The 16,420-nt window shown below is 41.8% G+C and overlaps 1 protein-coding gene across 4 annotated transcripts in view; it reads left to right on the top strand.

Moving 5' to 3' along the window:
* Positions 1–16,420, top strand: part of GALNT18 (polypeptide N-acetylgalactosaminyltransferase 18) — a 432,273-nt gene that overhangs the window by 410,430 nt on the left and 5,423 nt on the right. For 3 of the 4 annotated variants that reach the window (XM_006027099.2, XM_025208206.1, XM_025208205.1), the window contains one exon: positions 15,257–16,414. In XM_006027099.2, the coding sequence (XP_006027161.2) occupies positions 15,257–15,508 (252 nt within the window). In that variant the 3' untranslated portion in view covers positions 15,509–16,414. Of the gene's footprint in view, positions 1–15,256; positions 16,415–16,420 lie in introns of those variants that run through there. The other variant, XM_025208203.1, reaches the window with a different exon arrangement.

Here is a 16,420-nt window from a genome sequence, read left to right as displayed (position 1 = left end):
CCCAAGGGAAGAACCTCCACTGAAGACGTCATCAAAGTCGTGGCAGGTGAGTTTTGGGGTCCCCCTTGATATCAATCGGGGTAAACTTTGGGGCGCATCAGCAAAGCCCGGGTGGGCGAGATCTGGGGCCCGGGCAAAAGCGGCGCGTGATCTCCTGGTCGAGCGGCGGCGGGTACACCTTCCCTGTCTGCTCTCCTGGGAGCAAGTAAGCAGGGAAGGGCTGGGGGGAACCGCAGGAAACAGGGAGGTAGCCCCAGGGCAGGAAGGGAACAGGAGGAGCCCTGGGTATCAGGGGGCAAGAGGGAAGCCTGGAATGGGAGCCTGGCCCCAGCTGGCCTGAACACATGACTGCTTCAAACCTGAGCTAGCACTAACACTGATCAATATCTGTGTGGCTCACCGTGTAACAAGGCCCTGGGTGGATCAAGGTTGCATTGCCAAGGATGGAGGGAAGGATTTTGCAGTGAGATGCAATCTTATGAGAGCCTGGAAGAGATTTTTGGCTATGCAGATTGACAGGAAAGGCTGTACCTAAGATATGTCACGCAGAAAGGATCTGTAATACTTATACATAGCCTGGAAAAGGAGGAGCTAGAGAGAGAGATCTGGCTTGAAGTATACACTGAGATTACAGGCTTGAGTGATAAACATATTGCTAGTGCTGGCCACTAACTGAAGAGGAGGTACTGGAAACTTGGAAAAGGGCTGAGAGTAGAAACCCTCTTCTAGTCTCAAGCCCTCTAGTCTCAAGCCCTCTACCCTCAACAGAGGGGGAGCTATGAAGTCAGAGGTCAGGTACAGACATTACACACTTTTACCAGTATAAGTGATCGGAAACTAGTCTATACCCATAACAAAACAGAAGTTTGGCACACATGGACTGGTTTAAAAATGGCAGAACCCAGTCTGATTCCCTCCACCCCCTACCAAAGGGTGAATGTATGTTCTTTTTGCTACCAATCTAAACTATGCCACTTACAGAAAACCACGTAACTTAGATCAATTCTCTCAGGTTTTTTGAATGTCTGTACCCAGCCAGAGTAGCTGAAAGGAAAATGGGGCAAGAGATTTCTCTTTTTTTTTAAAAATAGCTGAGTAAAGGAAGGAATGAGAGTAGACATGAGGGGGATCAGGAGAATTGATAGGACAAGTGAAAGAGAAGGAATGTAAGAGGCAACGATTTCCTATGGTGATATACTTTATTGGACCAGCTGCATAGTTGGGTTAGACAGGCTAGAGGAGGAAAGGAGATGCAAAATGTCTATATCCTTCACAGGAGAAAAGGAGAAAAAGAGTTGCAGGGGAAGTCAAGTTGAAGGGAGGAGGAAAGTCACATTTTACTGTGCCTGTTTTCTCTTAGATTAAATTTGCAAGAACCTGCATGGAGAGACACAAAGAGGCACGAGAATGGGAGGTTACTTCTACCCTTCATTTTCCTGTATTATTCAATATTTTTGTGGACCTAGGTCTCCGCAGAGTGAAGGCTTGGGAAATTGTCATTGTAAGCAAATATAGAAAGAGAGTGAGTGCCATAATTCATTCTGAGTTAAACAGGCCAGACCAATCTGAATGATGCCAGAGCATGGCCATGGGTTTTTTGTTTTTTTCTCTCTCTCTTTTTTAAAGAAAGTTAAGACAAAATATTACAGTATGCGTAAGTAGTGACAGGGGGAGGGGAGATTAAGAACAAAGGTGAAGAGAATATAAAGTGGCAGAACAAGATATTTTATAGAAGTAGAGAGTGTTGCATTTAAATTAGACTGCAGAGTTCTGAGACTCGATATTTCTTTCCATTGAAATAGTGGTTTTGTATGTACTTTAGTGGGTTTGTCCTTTACTTAAAGGAGTACAATAATTTTAAAAATATTTTTGAGCATTTTATTTTTGTGGCAATAAAATGTTGAATGTTGGCTGGGAAATAGAAATTTGGATTCTACCCAAAAGACTAATTAGAGCACAAGCACAAAAAGAAGCAAGTAGGTCAGGTAATCAATATGCTAGTGGGATAATTCAACTAGAACCACATTACTCTAGGGAATGATGGCAAGTTCTCTTTCTACCGCATTTATGATGTGTGCTTATCTAGAATATGCTCTGCCCAGCCATGGTACTCTAGCAATTTGTCGAGTGATGAATAGGAAGACAAAGGTCATAATGAGCCAGATCCTGAGTTGGTATAGATCAGTGTAATGCCATTGACAAGTGTAATGCTACTGACTGTCACTTTACTTCAGCTGAGGATCAAGTTCACTGTGTCAATAAAGGAAATCTGTATGTGGAGGAGTCTATAAGCTTTTCATAATTCTGAGTTAGTATTTTCATCCTGTCTCACAAGTGTAAACTTAAAAACATTTTAGAGATTAACTGGTTCAGAGACTTTAGCTTTTGTAGGCAACAGCCTACTGCTAAGCATCTGATGAGTGTCATCTATGAAAGTTATGCGTCTCAACCAGTTAGTGTACTGCTTTTTTGCTTAATTTCAGACTAACACAGCTCTCATTAAAACTACCTGTGATGCAGGTCAGCAATATATGCATGTATACAGCTTATTTAAAATATGAGGGTCATCAAGATAATATGTGGAATTAATTGTACTAAGTGAAAATATCCACTGGACTTCCTCAGTGAGAGGGAGGTGAAGGCTAGTTCAGGAAGATATGTCGATGCTTGAGATTACAGCACAACTTCACATTGATTACTGTGAGCCAACTGTGCCTAAAAAGATTGACCTTGTTATGAATAAATTATTGTTAGCAGGGATCCTGGTTTTCTCTGTTTAAAAATCCAAATTCTCTGATAAAAATCCAAAATTAAGTGATTAAAATGAAAGGCCACTATATATATAGTATCAGATGAACACAGTGTTTTACTAATCTATTTACCATTTTAAAGCAATTTGGAAGCCTACCAGTGCTTCAATCACTATAATAAAATAATTTCTAAATACCTATGTATGTTGGTGTTTGATTATGGATTATTCTCCCTGCTCCCTTCACTCACCAGGATGCAGGTCCAGATGCAGCTGTTCCCACAGCTACTTTGTAGCGTTGAATACCACTTATATGCTAGTACCTTGCCCATGCCGTTGCCCCTCACACCGAACCCACAGCCCCCCCCACCAGCCCTGCCAGTGCCCTTCACTCCCGTCCCGCAGTCCCTGCCTGATCCCTCCCACATGCTCCCTCCCAGCAGCAGCCCCCCCCCACCCTTCCAGGTCACGGCTTCAGCTGCAGCTGTCCTGCCTCCTGTTTTGTGGCTCTGAGCAGTGCTGGCCCCTGCTGTTCTGCTCGCCACGCCTGTGCCCAGGCCCCAGTGGTTCCCATGCCCTTCCTGGGAAACCTATCACAACCCGCCTGAGTGGTTCCCAAGACCATGTGCTGCCTGGGGTTGGCAAGGCCTGGGCTGGGCAGCACAGCATGCAGGCTAGCCATGCCACTTCTCTCTTCCCTTCCCCTCCCTGCACCCTACTGTGCAGTGTGCCTCCAGGCACTGCCTCTATTGTTAGACCCAGCAGAGCTGCCAGAAATTACCATAGCCGGAGGGTGGTGGGATATGGTGCAGTGAAGTGAGCAGTGGGGAGCAGCCACAAACACAATGGATGGATAGTGCTTGCCTTGCCCAGCCCTGGCCTTGGGCACTACAGTGGCCAGGCAGCACCCGCAACCCCAGCTCCCAGCCCTGCCCCGTGGACACTTGGCCTGATGGGCAGGGGCACAGCATGTGCTCCCTCCCTCTCTGCCATACTGAGCTGCTGCCACTGCTGGCCCAGTTGTGCCACCAGCCCCACTGGGATGAGCCACAACAAGGCAAAGCAACCTGCACCTTCCCTGGCCTCAGACCACAGCACAGGACAGGGTGATTGCCACCCACAGACGCCTGCCCTGCTCCCCCAATCGCCCTGCAGGGCCCTACCCCCTGGCAGCATGACCCTCGCTCAACCCACAGGGCCACCCCTCCAGCCCTTTCAGAGGGGGCCCCCAGCTGGCCCCAAACCCCAGGGCCCAGTCCCCAAAAGCCCTACTTACCCCAAAGCTCACAGGAGGGAAAGTGGGTCTGAGCCAGCCCTGGCTGACTCTAATTCTCAGGCCTTGCCCCCACCCGCTCCAGACAGGGCTTATGGTTTCCCATCCTTTTGCAAGTAGGTCTTGCAGGCCGGAACTCTACCAGTCTGCAGAGAGCTGTTTGCAAAAGGGGAAACCCATATTTTCCTGCTTCAAAGGGGAAAATCTGCATTTTTCTCCTTTAAAGAGGAAATTCCACGTTTTCTGTCTTTTTCAACAGGAAATGGAAAACCCTGATCCCTTATTTGTCTCTAGAAATGGCACTTTGTAGTGGATGTATGGTTTAGTACCTTGTTGATACTTCAGTAAGGTTTCAGCAAGAAAAGCACTCTTGTACCGATCGTGATTGGAAAATATTGCTTCATTTTGGTACTTATGATCCACTTGGTTATATTGTTTGCAATGAATCAGTACCCTCTAAATCATATTTGCCCTGTTGGGAAAATGTTTTCACTCACATGGGTGTGGTTAAGTGAAAAGAGATGATGAAATAAAGAAACAGTGACCCTTGTTTAATTAGCCAAGCTACAGAAGGGAGAAATCACAGAACACATGGTTTTTTACACACATCAATAAAAAGTACATGTGGTGAATGGTGGGCATGTAAGTTACATTCCCAGTGTTTTTATCTTGGAGAGGATTTGGATTAGAAAAAAATAATGTGGGGTAAAAATGTATTGCTGTTTTCATCATCATCATCACCGGCATACTTTTGAAAGTGCAAGCAATGATGGTCAAATCTTCAGGGATTTTTTTCGGAGTTTATCCAAGTGTTTTTAACCCCAAATTAACATCTCATCTGAAACTGCCCAAAGCGTAACTAGGATCAGAGAATCTCTTGGTCATGCAGAAGCCAGGTATTTCTGAACAAGTTACAATCTGCTTTCAGCTACCAACTTCTGAAAGCAAATATAGTAGCTAGTGTTGGAATTACTAGAATCTAGCTCAAGAACAGTCTAATGGAATAGGGCTGTTTTGATACTTTGGATACTTTGATACTTTGGATCTGATGCACCATAGGCCCCTGCCAGATGTTCAGGTAAAGGCATGATAGGATCTGATGGGTGATCACCACACCAATTACACCTCATGCCATGCCACATGGGCATGGTAGGAGGCATGATTTTGGGATCCAGCATCAGATTCAATCAGATCTTATTGCTGGTGCAGTGGAAGCCTAGGATCACACTAATAGCAAGCTTCCATAGCTGGGAGTCATGTATCTGACAGGGATTGCAGCCAGGGGAGCACCTCATGCGCTGTAGTGACTGGGCGTCCGGCAGCTAACAAGTCTTGAAGATGGGAGAATGCCCCATGGATTGCTGCAGCACCCCAGGCTAATGGTGCTCCCAGCCATGGCAGTGTATGGTATACCTTTGTGGCTGGGAGTTTTTACACATTTTTTGTGAAATAGCTTTGTGGCTTATTCCTTGTTTTATCATGCCATTAATTGATTGAATGTGTGGCTGGGTCACAATTTAAGATTTGATTACCTGGTTAATCACGCCTTAAGTGTAACATGTAGATGGGCTATAGGTTACTCCAGTTCTATTCCAATATCATCATTGATTTAACTGATGCAGAGGCAGTGTAACACCGGAGTAAACAAAGGTGGATTGGACCTCTTCTAATTTCTTTGGTTACCGTGCCAAAGGCAAGATAAATCTTGGACCATGTTGATGGTGAACAGTTTTCTACTTACAAATGCACATCCACGTACCAGTCTCCAGTGCAGTCTCATCTGGGAAAGCTGCCATAAGGATTAGGAATGGTTTTCAGCCTGAAAATTCATGTATATTGCTTTAAACTTTCAGTGGGGAGCTGACAATTTATCTTTCAGATGATCATCTTGTGTTAGGATGAACATCTTGCTGTAACTTTTTGCTACATGACAAATCAGCTCCCATGAATAATTTACAACAACTGGCAGCCATCTTCAGTAAGCAATAACTTTATCAGTTCTACTAACTTTTCAAGGTTCATTTATTAACCATTTATCCTGGTCCCATTGAAATCAGTAAAGTTTCATTATTGAGTTAATGGGATCAAAATTTGGCCTATTAGAACAAAGTTGTCCCAGCTTCTGTGTTATTCTGAGGCATAAGAAATGTGCATTCATAACTCAAGAAGAAGAACTCACTTGTGCTCAGAATTATGTATCTGAGTATCTGAAAGTATAGACCATTTCACAGGTCTGCTCTCGTAATGTAAGTTGACATTGTGGTTTAGACTACTGTATTCTCAAGAAATGATGTGCAGTGCTTCGGTGTAACATATAACGTGTGATACATGACCATTCAACCATAGCTATCACTGCAGCTCTACAGAAAGAGTATACTGAGGAAATACAATTTATCTGACTTTACCTGAGGTGACAGGCAAGGATTTTTCCAAGTACCTTGGGCCCAGAAGCTTGTCCTAAGATCCCAGTTTATACAGCTGATCCAATAAGATATACCCCATAAACAAACCTGCATACATTCTAGATCATCATGGCTACAACATATTCTAAACAGGGCAACTATGTCTTTCAGTAAGTTTGCACCCATGGCTATGACCAGGAAATTATACACGCTACATACAGATGTACCCTTAAGCTTTTATCTGCCTCTGCGTGACCATTTTAGGTTTCATTCTCCATTGTTATGAAAGCTTATGCTTCTCTGAACCAGTTAGTGCCCCTGGCCCAACATTTTGCCTGATTTCAGACTAACACAGCTAACTACTTCTCATTGGGCACATCTACACATGTGCATTTACTGCACATTAACCAAAATTACCGCACAGTATAGGCACATGTCTATACGTGCATGTCCATACTGTGCAGTAAATATGATGACTTACGCCGACTTGAACATAAAGTTAATACCTGCATCATGCAGGTATGAAATTTATGCCCGATTAGTTACTGTACAGTAATGCACATGTAGATGCCTTATTGCGCAGTAACACTGTGTGTATGGACTGGCTTGGGATTAACTTTAGTCCCAAGTCAGTCCCCACACAGCGTTAATATGCTTTAATGCCTGCACAGGTAGATGCCAGCCTATTCCCACTTATTGTGCAGTAAATTTAAGCCAGCGTAAATGTACACGTAGACCCACCCATTAATCTTTGATGCAAGCCAGCAATATATGCATGTATGTGGAGTAGCTTGCTTAATGTATGAAGGTCATCAAGATAATATGTGGAATAAACTGGACTAAGTGAAAGCATCCACTGGACTTCTTTAATGAGAAGGAGGTGAGGACTAGTTAAGGAAGATATGTCAATGAGATTATAACACAACTTCACATTGATTACCATGAGACAAAAAAACTGATCTTGTTTTCTACAAATTATTAGCCCCTAAAAATGGCACTACCTAATAGATAGTAACTTGTTGATCCGTGTCCATTGTTATTAAGCTGAATATTGGTGAGAGAACCGCAGCTAATTTTGAAGGTCTGGCTAGCCTGAGTTCCCAGTCATTGCTTATAAAGAGGAAGCTAATCTTGCCAGATGAACCCAGACATAGGGTAGAAGTGAAAATCTTCTAGAATTATACGGATCTTGGCAACAAGGTACCCCAGTTTTATAAAAAATACTCTCATTTTCTCCTACTTAGTTAAAAGCAGAATTCTGTTTCTGAATATTCACATCTGTGTCTGATTTTCTTCCACTTAGCTATGTCCACTTTCTGCTCTTTGAAGTCACATGTGTACTTACCATTTATTACTTACAACTTGTTACAGAATGAACTTTTTAGGTGCAGATAGAAGTGCAGCTCCTCAGTCTAACTCATGGCACTTCACAGAAAGCGCCATGAGTTAGACCAATCCTCCTGACTCAATAGATGTTAGCTGTTGGGTTGGGAGGGTGGGGGATGAAGCTCCAATTTGGAGACAATCCAGGGAGAGAAGCTGCGTCTCTGCAACCTCTTCTTCTAGATCTACCCACCTCTCCCAGCTCTCATTCTGCCTCAGGATGGGAGGGCAAGAAGGCAGGGGACGGAGGTCCATTTTGGGGTCTCCTCAGCCATGCTGGATTGGGGAGGAGGGTGGATTAGAGTCCTGTTCATCTGAACCCTCATGTAGTGAAGGTTCAGATTGTTGCAGAACAACCTTTTAAAGCACTCTGCAGCTGCGTGCTTGTTTCATCATGGCTGTAGAGTGCTTTCAGGGGCCAGATCTGGTGAAAATTGTCACTTCTGTCTGTACCTGTTGATAACAGACTGCTATCTCAGTCAAACAAAATGGAGTTCAGAAGGCTTCCCAGTGTACAACTAAGGGTAGAACTTAGTCTGGAGTAGACAGACTAAAATAAAACAGGTAAATACCTTCAACATGGCCATCAATGTGGACTTTCTACAAGAGAAAGTTTGGAAGTTAGACTGCCACTATATTTTAGCATCCATGTGATATACTGAGTCTTATTAATGTCTAAATGGCAAATTAGCATTTCTAAAGAAGAAGAAATTTGAATTATCAAGGACGAAAAAATACCTGAAGCAAATTGAGATACACTAGGATTTTCCCAATTGTATCAGGTTTTCTTTAATGCTGAATAGTTCTCATGCACAAGAAAAGAATTTCAGAGAGTTTTTCAAGGAACCTAAGCACTGCCCTCTTCTACGTTTTAGCTCGATATCCTTTTTATTTCAGAGGTCTTTAAGAATCAAAGCCAAACCTCCAGTCAGTACATTTTCCCCTTTCTCTTTGTGCAAAACTTGGAAAATAGCTTTAATGTGCATATCTCAGTTTACCTGCTTGGCATTAATCTACCTGACTACCAGAGGGCTAGAGGGGTTGTTAAAAAGAACAAGTGGGAAATGGACCAGTTGCCAGAGAGAAGTCTCCTCCAGGTAAAAGATTTCAAGGGATTTAAGGAAACTAGAAACTAATTTTCAGGTTCTGGGCAAACTTACTCAGCTGATTTGTCAAGGCCAGAGGTCTATGATTAAATGGATATTAAACAGTTAAAAACTCTTTCTCTCTCTCTCTCTCTCTCTCTCTCTCTCTCTCTCTCTTTCTGTTTTTGGTGAGGGACATTCAGTCACTGGAAGGTGTTCACAGATAGCACATGGGCTGCAGCAGCAATCCTACTGGATGGATCAAAGATTGCCAAAGCTTTGATGGAAATTATAAGCTCTACATAATATCTAAGTAAGCACATAGCAATCAGAGAAAAAGATTAGAAGAACAAAAGACTTATGTACAAAAAACAATGTTTTCGCTTTGAACAACTTGTTTTTGAACTACTTTAATTGGCTGCCAGTCACAGACTCCTGAGTGGGAAGTTTTTTGCAGGTGCCAAAAACACTTGGGTCTCTCATGTTAGAGGGAGGGTTGCAGCTTAGAACAACTGAACTGCAAAGTCCTACCTGGAGATGAGAGAAGGTGGGAAACCCCATACTTATGCAGTGCACTTGAGAGGGACTACCAAGGGTTCTAAGCTTGTTTCCCATACATACTACGTTGGAGGATTCCTGCATGAATCATACAGCTTTATTCAGAGTGGATTTTAACTGATGGTTGTCCTGGTTACTTACACATTCCACCCACCCTTCATGATGAATTCACTGACTCACACTGATTTTCCCTGCAGTAAAAGTTTAATTTGAAGCGGTCCTTAAATATTAGCACTTAAAATACTAATTGTATTGAGTGAAATACAAGAGAAATACTAATGCTTTGTGTTCCAGTAACAAAATTCAGAAGTTTGTTGTGTTACAGCATACAAAATAATTTTTTGGTCATCTTTTCCTGTGTTGGCTTCAATGTAGGACTTTTCTCCTTAGAAATCAGTGGCACTTTGATATGTTATTTTGGTATTTTAGCTATTGGTCTCACTAATAAAACAGCTTTCTCTGTCTCTTACTAGTGAGAATTTCACCAGCCTCAGCAAGAATGCTCTCAAAGGGAGACTCCATGCTGGAGTCTCCTTGGGCTCTCTGGACTACACTGCCCTTGAAACAAACAAAAAAAGAAAACAAAGTACAGGCCACCCCACTGCTGGCTTTGGTCCAGGTCACAATGAGCAGCAACTTCCCAGCCCATATGTGTTTTCCAGATGAACCACTCGTACCCTCTTCAGGATGATCAGAAACTGAGGGTCAAAGTGGCACTCTAAAACTTGCCCCTGGGGGTAGACAGCTGTCTTTTTCAGACCCACTGTCCTGAGGAAGTTGCTGTCTGGGCCTTTGAGGTCTGCACTATAGTCTAGTAGATGACGACACCTTTTGAGGACCAACTTTGGTAAATCCACGTACAACAGTGCCAGTGGAGCTGTAACAGTTTGTACCAGCTGAGGAACCTGGCTGTGTCTTTTTTAAGTGCTGTCAGTTGTGACATTTTCCATGACACGGGGATTGAAAGGTCTAGGCACTGCTCAAATATGAGTCAAATTTTCAAAGGCATGTACAGTTTTCAGTAAGAGTTACACTTCCATGTGCCTGAGTCACTTATAAAATTTGGACTTAGGTTTAGATGCTTTTAAAATTTCTCTCTTATCCCTTTTGCTTACAGCCTGAAAGTGTAGTGTGGTAGTATCATCAAAACAGATGTGCTGTAAAACATGCTTTGCCTGTATTTTCTGAAGTGTTTTTAACAAAAATGTCTCAGTTGTTATTTTGTGCTGAAGTGGATTGTATTGTAGCTGTCATGTTCATTGATGCTGGTTAAAACTACCCACTTGAAATGAAGTGAAGTGATCCACTGTAAGAAGTGGTGCTGTGGGCATTTGTTTATTTTGCCACCATACTGAATTCCATAATTCATGAGTACAGACCCCTTTTTATACTGTGATAGAATAAGAACCTTTTTTTTTTCATTTGTAGGACTCCAGTTTTCCAAGCCATAAAACAGCAACAAAATATACATAGATCTACCAAGCCAAATGTGAAAGCATTGAGCCAATTAATATAACTAAACTGAACAATCTCCTAATACATAACCCCAAAAGATTACTTATTTTCCCATCTTGTTTAAAGGACCCTCATAACCAATATTTTTGAAGATGAAAATGAGGTGAACAGATTTAAATGCATTGGGTTTCATGTTTACTGCCCTTTGAACAGGGAAGATGTAATTTCATAGCAATTAAAACTATTCTCTTGTTGTGTAGCTGAGCCTTTTTTCAAGGGAAATAAGTTCAATCAGGATTTATCTATTAGCTATTTAAATCCAAGAATATTAGAAAGGTGGTAGTAGTTTGTAAATAGTACCAGCAGTCACCTTCTCTATCATTCATCTAGCTGTCTGTCATCTTTGTCTCATGGTATTTTGGTGTACGGATTTTTCCATAGCAATGAAAAAGATCCTTATAGCCAAGGGCAACACACAGAACAACGAGCACAGAAAATCTGTACAATCTTTGGAGTTTTCCACTTTCCATTAATAATAAAATATTAAAGATGTGAGTGAGCATTTGTTGATTTTACCATTGGAACTGTTACAATGGAATCAAACTCTCAGGTTGTGCTTCAGTACAGAAACAAAAGGGCAGTGGCACGTAAGGAACAGAGCAATATCCCACAGGAAACATACTTCACAGAAATAGTGCAGATCACGAAATTTGATTCTTCTTCTATGTATTTGATTACAAGGCAGGAGCACGTGTGAAAAGTGAAGTGATTGCAAGGGTTGCTCTCTCAAAATTAGTGGCAACACCATTGTAGCACATTTTTATTATCTGTATCTGTTTGCTAACAAACAATTCCAGGTTCAGTTTCCTAAGTCCCCACAACCTGGGCTGTCATTCTTCTCCCATTCAAGTGTACATCAGGGTAAATTTATTGGCATAACTTTCCAAAAGCACTTGCAGCTACAATATGACCTGGGCCCACTTTGCCCAGTCATGAGGTCAGGTGATTACTGGGGCTAGGGATAGACATTACATATAAACCAGTTTAAGTGATCGGAAACTGGTTTAATCCTGTAACAGATCAGACATTCAGGGCACATAAATGAATTTCAAAATGGCTGAAACCAGTTTGAGATAAACCTGGTTGAATGTAGTATCAGACTTAACTGATTTGGCTCAAACTAGTTAATGTAATGTCTCACCCAGACCCCTTCCTGGTTTAAGTTAAACCAGAGTCCCCCAGCATCCCAGATGCTCTGCAGCCCTGGGCAGGGCTCTCTGCTCCAGAGAGCTGGGCTGGCCCTCTGCTCTGGTCCCTGGCTGGAGCTCTGGCAGAGACGGCAGGCACAGCTGACTCTGCCTGGCTTCCCCTTGCCCATTCCCCGCCTCACCACTCGCTGCTCAAGCAGGGATCCCTCCCTCCTCTCTACCACAGCATGGGTCGTAGACAGTATGCTGTATGCTAGCTAATGCTGAGAGGTGTCTGTGTAAGGTAGACAGGACTAAGGCAGACAGAAAGGTGTCATCTTAGGGCTTTTTGGAGCTAATCAACAGGTCAGCTGGTAACGTCCCTCCCTTCCTTGGAAAAAGTTGTTTAAGAAGAGCTTGAACTAATAAAAGAGGCTTTTGTTTTGCTGATGGGCTGATAAATGCTGTGTAACTACCCCCTGTGTAACTAAATGCTGGATAAATCCTTGCTGGCTCCCTTGCTGGCCACAAGCAGCAAGGGGGCAGGAGGAACCCTCCCTAATCAGAGCATCTTGCCAGGCCTGGCCATGCTCTCCCTCAGCTCAGAATTGTGGAAGTGAAGGGAGGGCTGCTCTAGCACGCCTTGGTTTCTAGCCTGAGCCATTGCAGGCTTGTGCCTGCATTTCCTCAGTCCAGAGGGGCTGTCTTTTTGGTTACAAACTGGTTCAGCCTAGCCAGGTTAGACTAACCTGTAAAGATTGAATCAATTCAGGTTCAGGGTTTTGGAATGTCTGTCCCGAGCCTGGGAGCCTTCTGGCTGCTTTGTGGGGCAACCAGGCAGCACAGGATTTCAAGTTTACGTCACCTTTGTGCATGTGCATTCTTTGAGCATCATAGAGCATCATAGAGCATTCTTCATCAGGATTTGGTTATGTGTGTTTCGTTGCCTCATATTTTGTTCACATTATATTTTTCTTTTGTCTTGTTCCTATTGGGACCCATGCTAAAAAGATTATATTAACACATAACTTCCTTCAAACAGTACTGATGCTTTTCTTCCTCTTTTGTGGTGACACAATTGGACCAAAAGGCAATAGAGCTGTGAAGAAATGCTGAACTGTAAAAAGTTCTGTGGCCTAACAATCCTTTTTAAAAAAATATTATCTCAGTTTTGCCTCCCTGCTTTATCATGGAATCCCTCATTCCTCTCTTTCTATGTTACTCCATAAAAGTGTCTGGACACTTCAACTCATCAATAATACTTACTTTGCTAGTTTGTCTGGGAAGTTTATTTCACATATTTATTGCTGTTCTAGTGCATCAGTTTTAATTGTAGTAATTTCAATTTCTTAATTTATGGATCATATTTCCTATGCTGTTTTCTCTTTAATCTTGTAACAGTATTTATAGTTTATTTCTTTCAGCTTTATTTAACTCTCAGAAATTTGAATTAATCTCCTAAATCATCACAGTCTTCTGTTCTTCTGGGAAAATAAGACTGACCAGAAGAGATTCTTAAAAATCTCAAGTTGTCTTAGTTTAGTTACCTTATATTTTTCACCAGTATCCCCAATAGCGGAGGGAAAGTAAACAAAACTGATCAAAGAGAAAATAGGCACAACTCCATTGCCTTGTGTAGAACTTTGCTACGGTGCATCAGCTGAGGATCTGGCTCAGAAATTTTAGATGCAGAAAAATGGAGAGACTTACACACCACTTCTCTTGATATGTATTTGATCCCTGTGTTGATTTATTCTAATTTCCTCCTGTTTTTTATGTCCTGGCATGAAGTATGCACAGATTTTTCTACAGTAGGTCCCCAAGTCCCTTCCTAGATCTTTAGTGTCCATGGCTGTTTTATTTAATCTGTGCTCTCTCTTCTTTTTATAATTAATATTTTATTAGATTTCTTTATAACAAAGTGCACACTGTACATATAAAACAAGCAATATAACTTCAGTAATAAACATGTCAGAACCAGCAGGCCCTGGAAATAACTATCTTTCCAACCAGATGAAGTCCAGCTCCCTTCTTTCCTAGGGGTTAGTGTTACTAATAAACAACAAGACAATAAAAACATCAGTTTTACTCTTCTACCTAGGATCAGCTGCTCAGAGAGCTCCTCACTTAGGACTTTTTGGTTCTAAAACTTAGTGCCTTCCTCCCACTGTTTATGAAGAATTGTAGTGCAAAAAATAAAAGCCATTTTATCCATGGTAATGATCCTGTCATAGGCTAAGTCCAGTCCTGTTAAATCAAATCCTTAAATGAGGACATTATAGTCCCATATTCTGGACTTGGATTGCCTTGCCAACATTTTACATAAACTTTCAAAAGCAAACACTATATGTAATATACTTCTTTTGTCATCCTTTCTCCATTTTCTTTTCCAACCTCTAAAGTCCCACTTAAATTTTCAGTGGAAAAACAGGATAGTTTTTCAAAAAGAATAGTTTTCACAACATAACATTCTTTTGACTCTTTGGACCACAGAGTAATTACAAAGGTTTGAGAGATCAGTTCTCTGCTTTGAATCCAGAGCTGCAGGAGCCAGGCTCAGTGATGCAGACCTGTTTCTGTGTGCTCAGTGAAGTGTGTCTGAGGGTCCTGAGATATGATTGTTCTGTTCCATACTCTGCTGTACATCTCAGTTAACTGATATTGATTTGGTATTTACATTGCATCTTTAATAGCTCTACTTTTGAGACTTATTTTTTCATTGCCTTCTGTCACATGCAAGACTCTAAATTGTCTTGGGTTGTTATTCCCCGTTCCTCCCTTTCCTCCTGTGGTGCAGGTGGGTATTTTCCTCAGATTATAGAGTCAAAATTTATGGTAGTCCCCAAATTGACCCCACTTCCTGCAAGAAAATGTACCATTTACAGCAACTTGTTGTTTTTAAGCCCCGCCCCTCATAGATGGAACAATATATCAGCAAGTAACATGTTTTTTAACAGGTTTCCTAATTCATGGTTACCAAACAAATATAGGTTTTCTTAAAGTAGCCCTTAAAATATTACATTTCTTCCTGTATATGAAAGGATTTAAAGGTGAACATAGGATCAAGGCAATAGTTCAGTTGTAGTCCACATATTTAGCTTGCTCTTACAGAAATACCTTCTCCGTACCTTCTCCATGAATCTTGTTTGTGCTTTCTCTTGCAGAATGTTTATTATACAAGTAATCAGCAGATCCATGTGGGTGTTCTGAGTCCCACTATTGATGATGATGACAACAGATGCCTGGTGGATGTGAACAGCAGGCCCAGACTCATTGAATGCAATTATGCCAAAGCCAAGAGAATGAAGCTTTATTGGCAATTTACTCAGGTAATTCTTCCCCAGAAGATGCTTCAAGAAGTTCATATGGGATCAGCTTTAAATAAATCTTTTTTTTTATCAGCAGAATTGAAATAGATGCAACTTTCTTTTTTTATATAAGAAAGCCAGCAAACCATGTTTTCTATCTGATCTTAAGAGCAGGTATCACAGTCCTAATAGCAGGTATCACCGTTATAATAGCAGGTCTAAGTCTCCTGAATTTTGTCAAAGTTTTATTACAAATAATTTACTGTGTTAGCCAGCACACTAAAGCACTGCTTACTGTTAAGGCAAAGTTACACTTAGACTGTACTAGGGGAACTTAAAGTGAGAGCGTCCGCATGTTAAAGCTTGTTAACTTGTGCTAAGTGCCCTTTAAGCATCTCAAAGTTACATCACTTCAGACAAGAGTTAACTCTGGTCCATGCTGCTAATTAGGGTAGCTTCAGTCTACTCCATAGAGATAAAACAAGCAATTTGCAATTCTTCCAGCATCACAGAATGCAACCCTCACCACTCAGAACAGGGATAGAGCACAGGTGTCCTGGCTTCTAGCCACACTCCTGCTCACTAGACCTCTAGTAGCAAAGTGAGAGCTGTGCAAGAAACAATATTACCCTTAACATGCGAGTGCTCACAGCATGGTGTAACTTCAACACTGCTTAACATTGCATAGGTTTTGCATGGTTAAAGTGTATTGTGTAACTTCACCCTTACAGAAGAATCTGAATTGCCTGGTTGAATGGTCACAATCCAACAAAATCCATTTTAATACAGTCAAATGTAAGGTAATAATTCTTTGAACAAAGGAGGTAGGTTTTACTTACTGGTTGGGATTCTCTTTTGGGAAGTAGTGACTCAGAGCACGGATGCACAAGCTTGTTACCATAGAGTAAACAAGGGTAGGGATTTATAGCTGGATGATCATAGTGGTTCCTTTTTACTTTACCGATCCACCCACTTTACCAGAAAAAAGTAAAATTGGGTGTCTCTTTCGCTATGCTGTTG

Source organism: Alligator sinensis, unplaced genomic scaffold (assembly GCF_000455745.1).
Source record: "Alligator sinensis unplaced genomic scaffold, ASM45574v1 scaffold352_1, whole genome shotgun sequence".
In the NCBI taxonomy this organism is placed as follows: Eukaryota; Metazoa; Chordata; order Crocodylia; family Alligatoridae; genus Alligator; species Alligator sinensis.
This window is presented reverse-complemented; position numbering and strand designations above follow the sequence as displayed.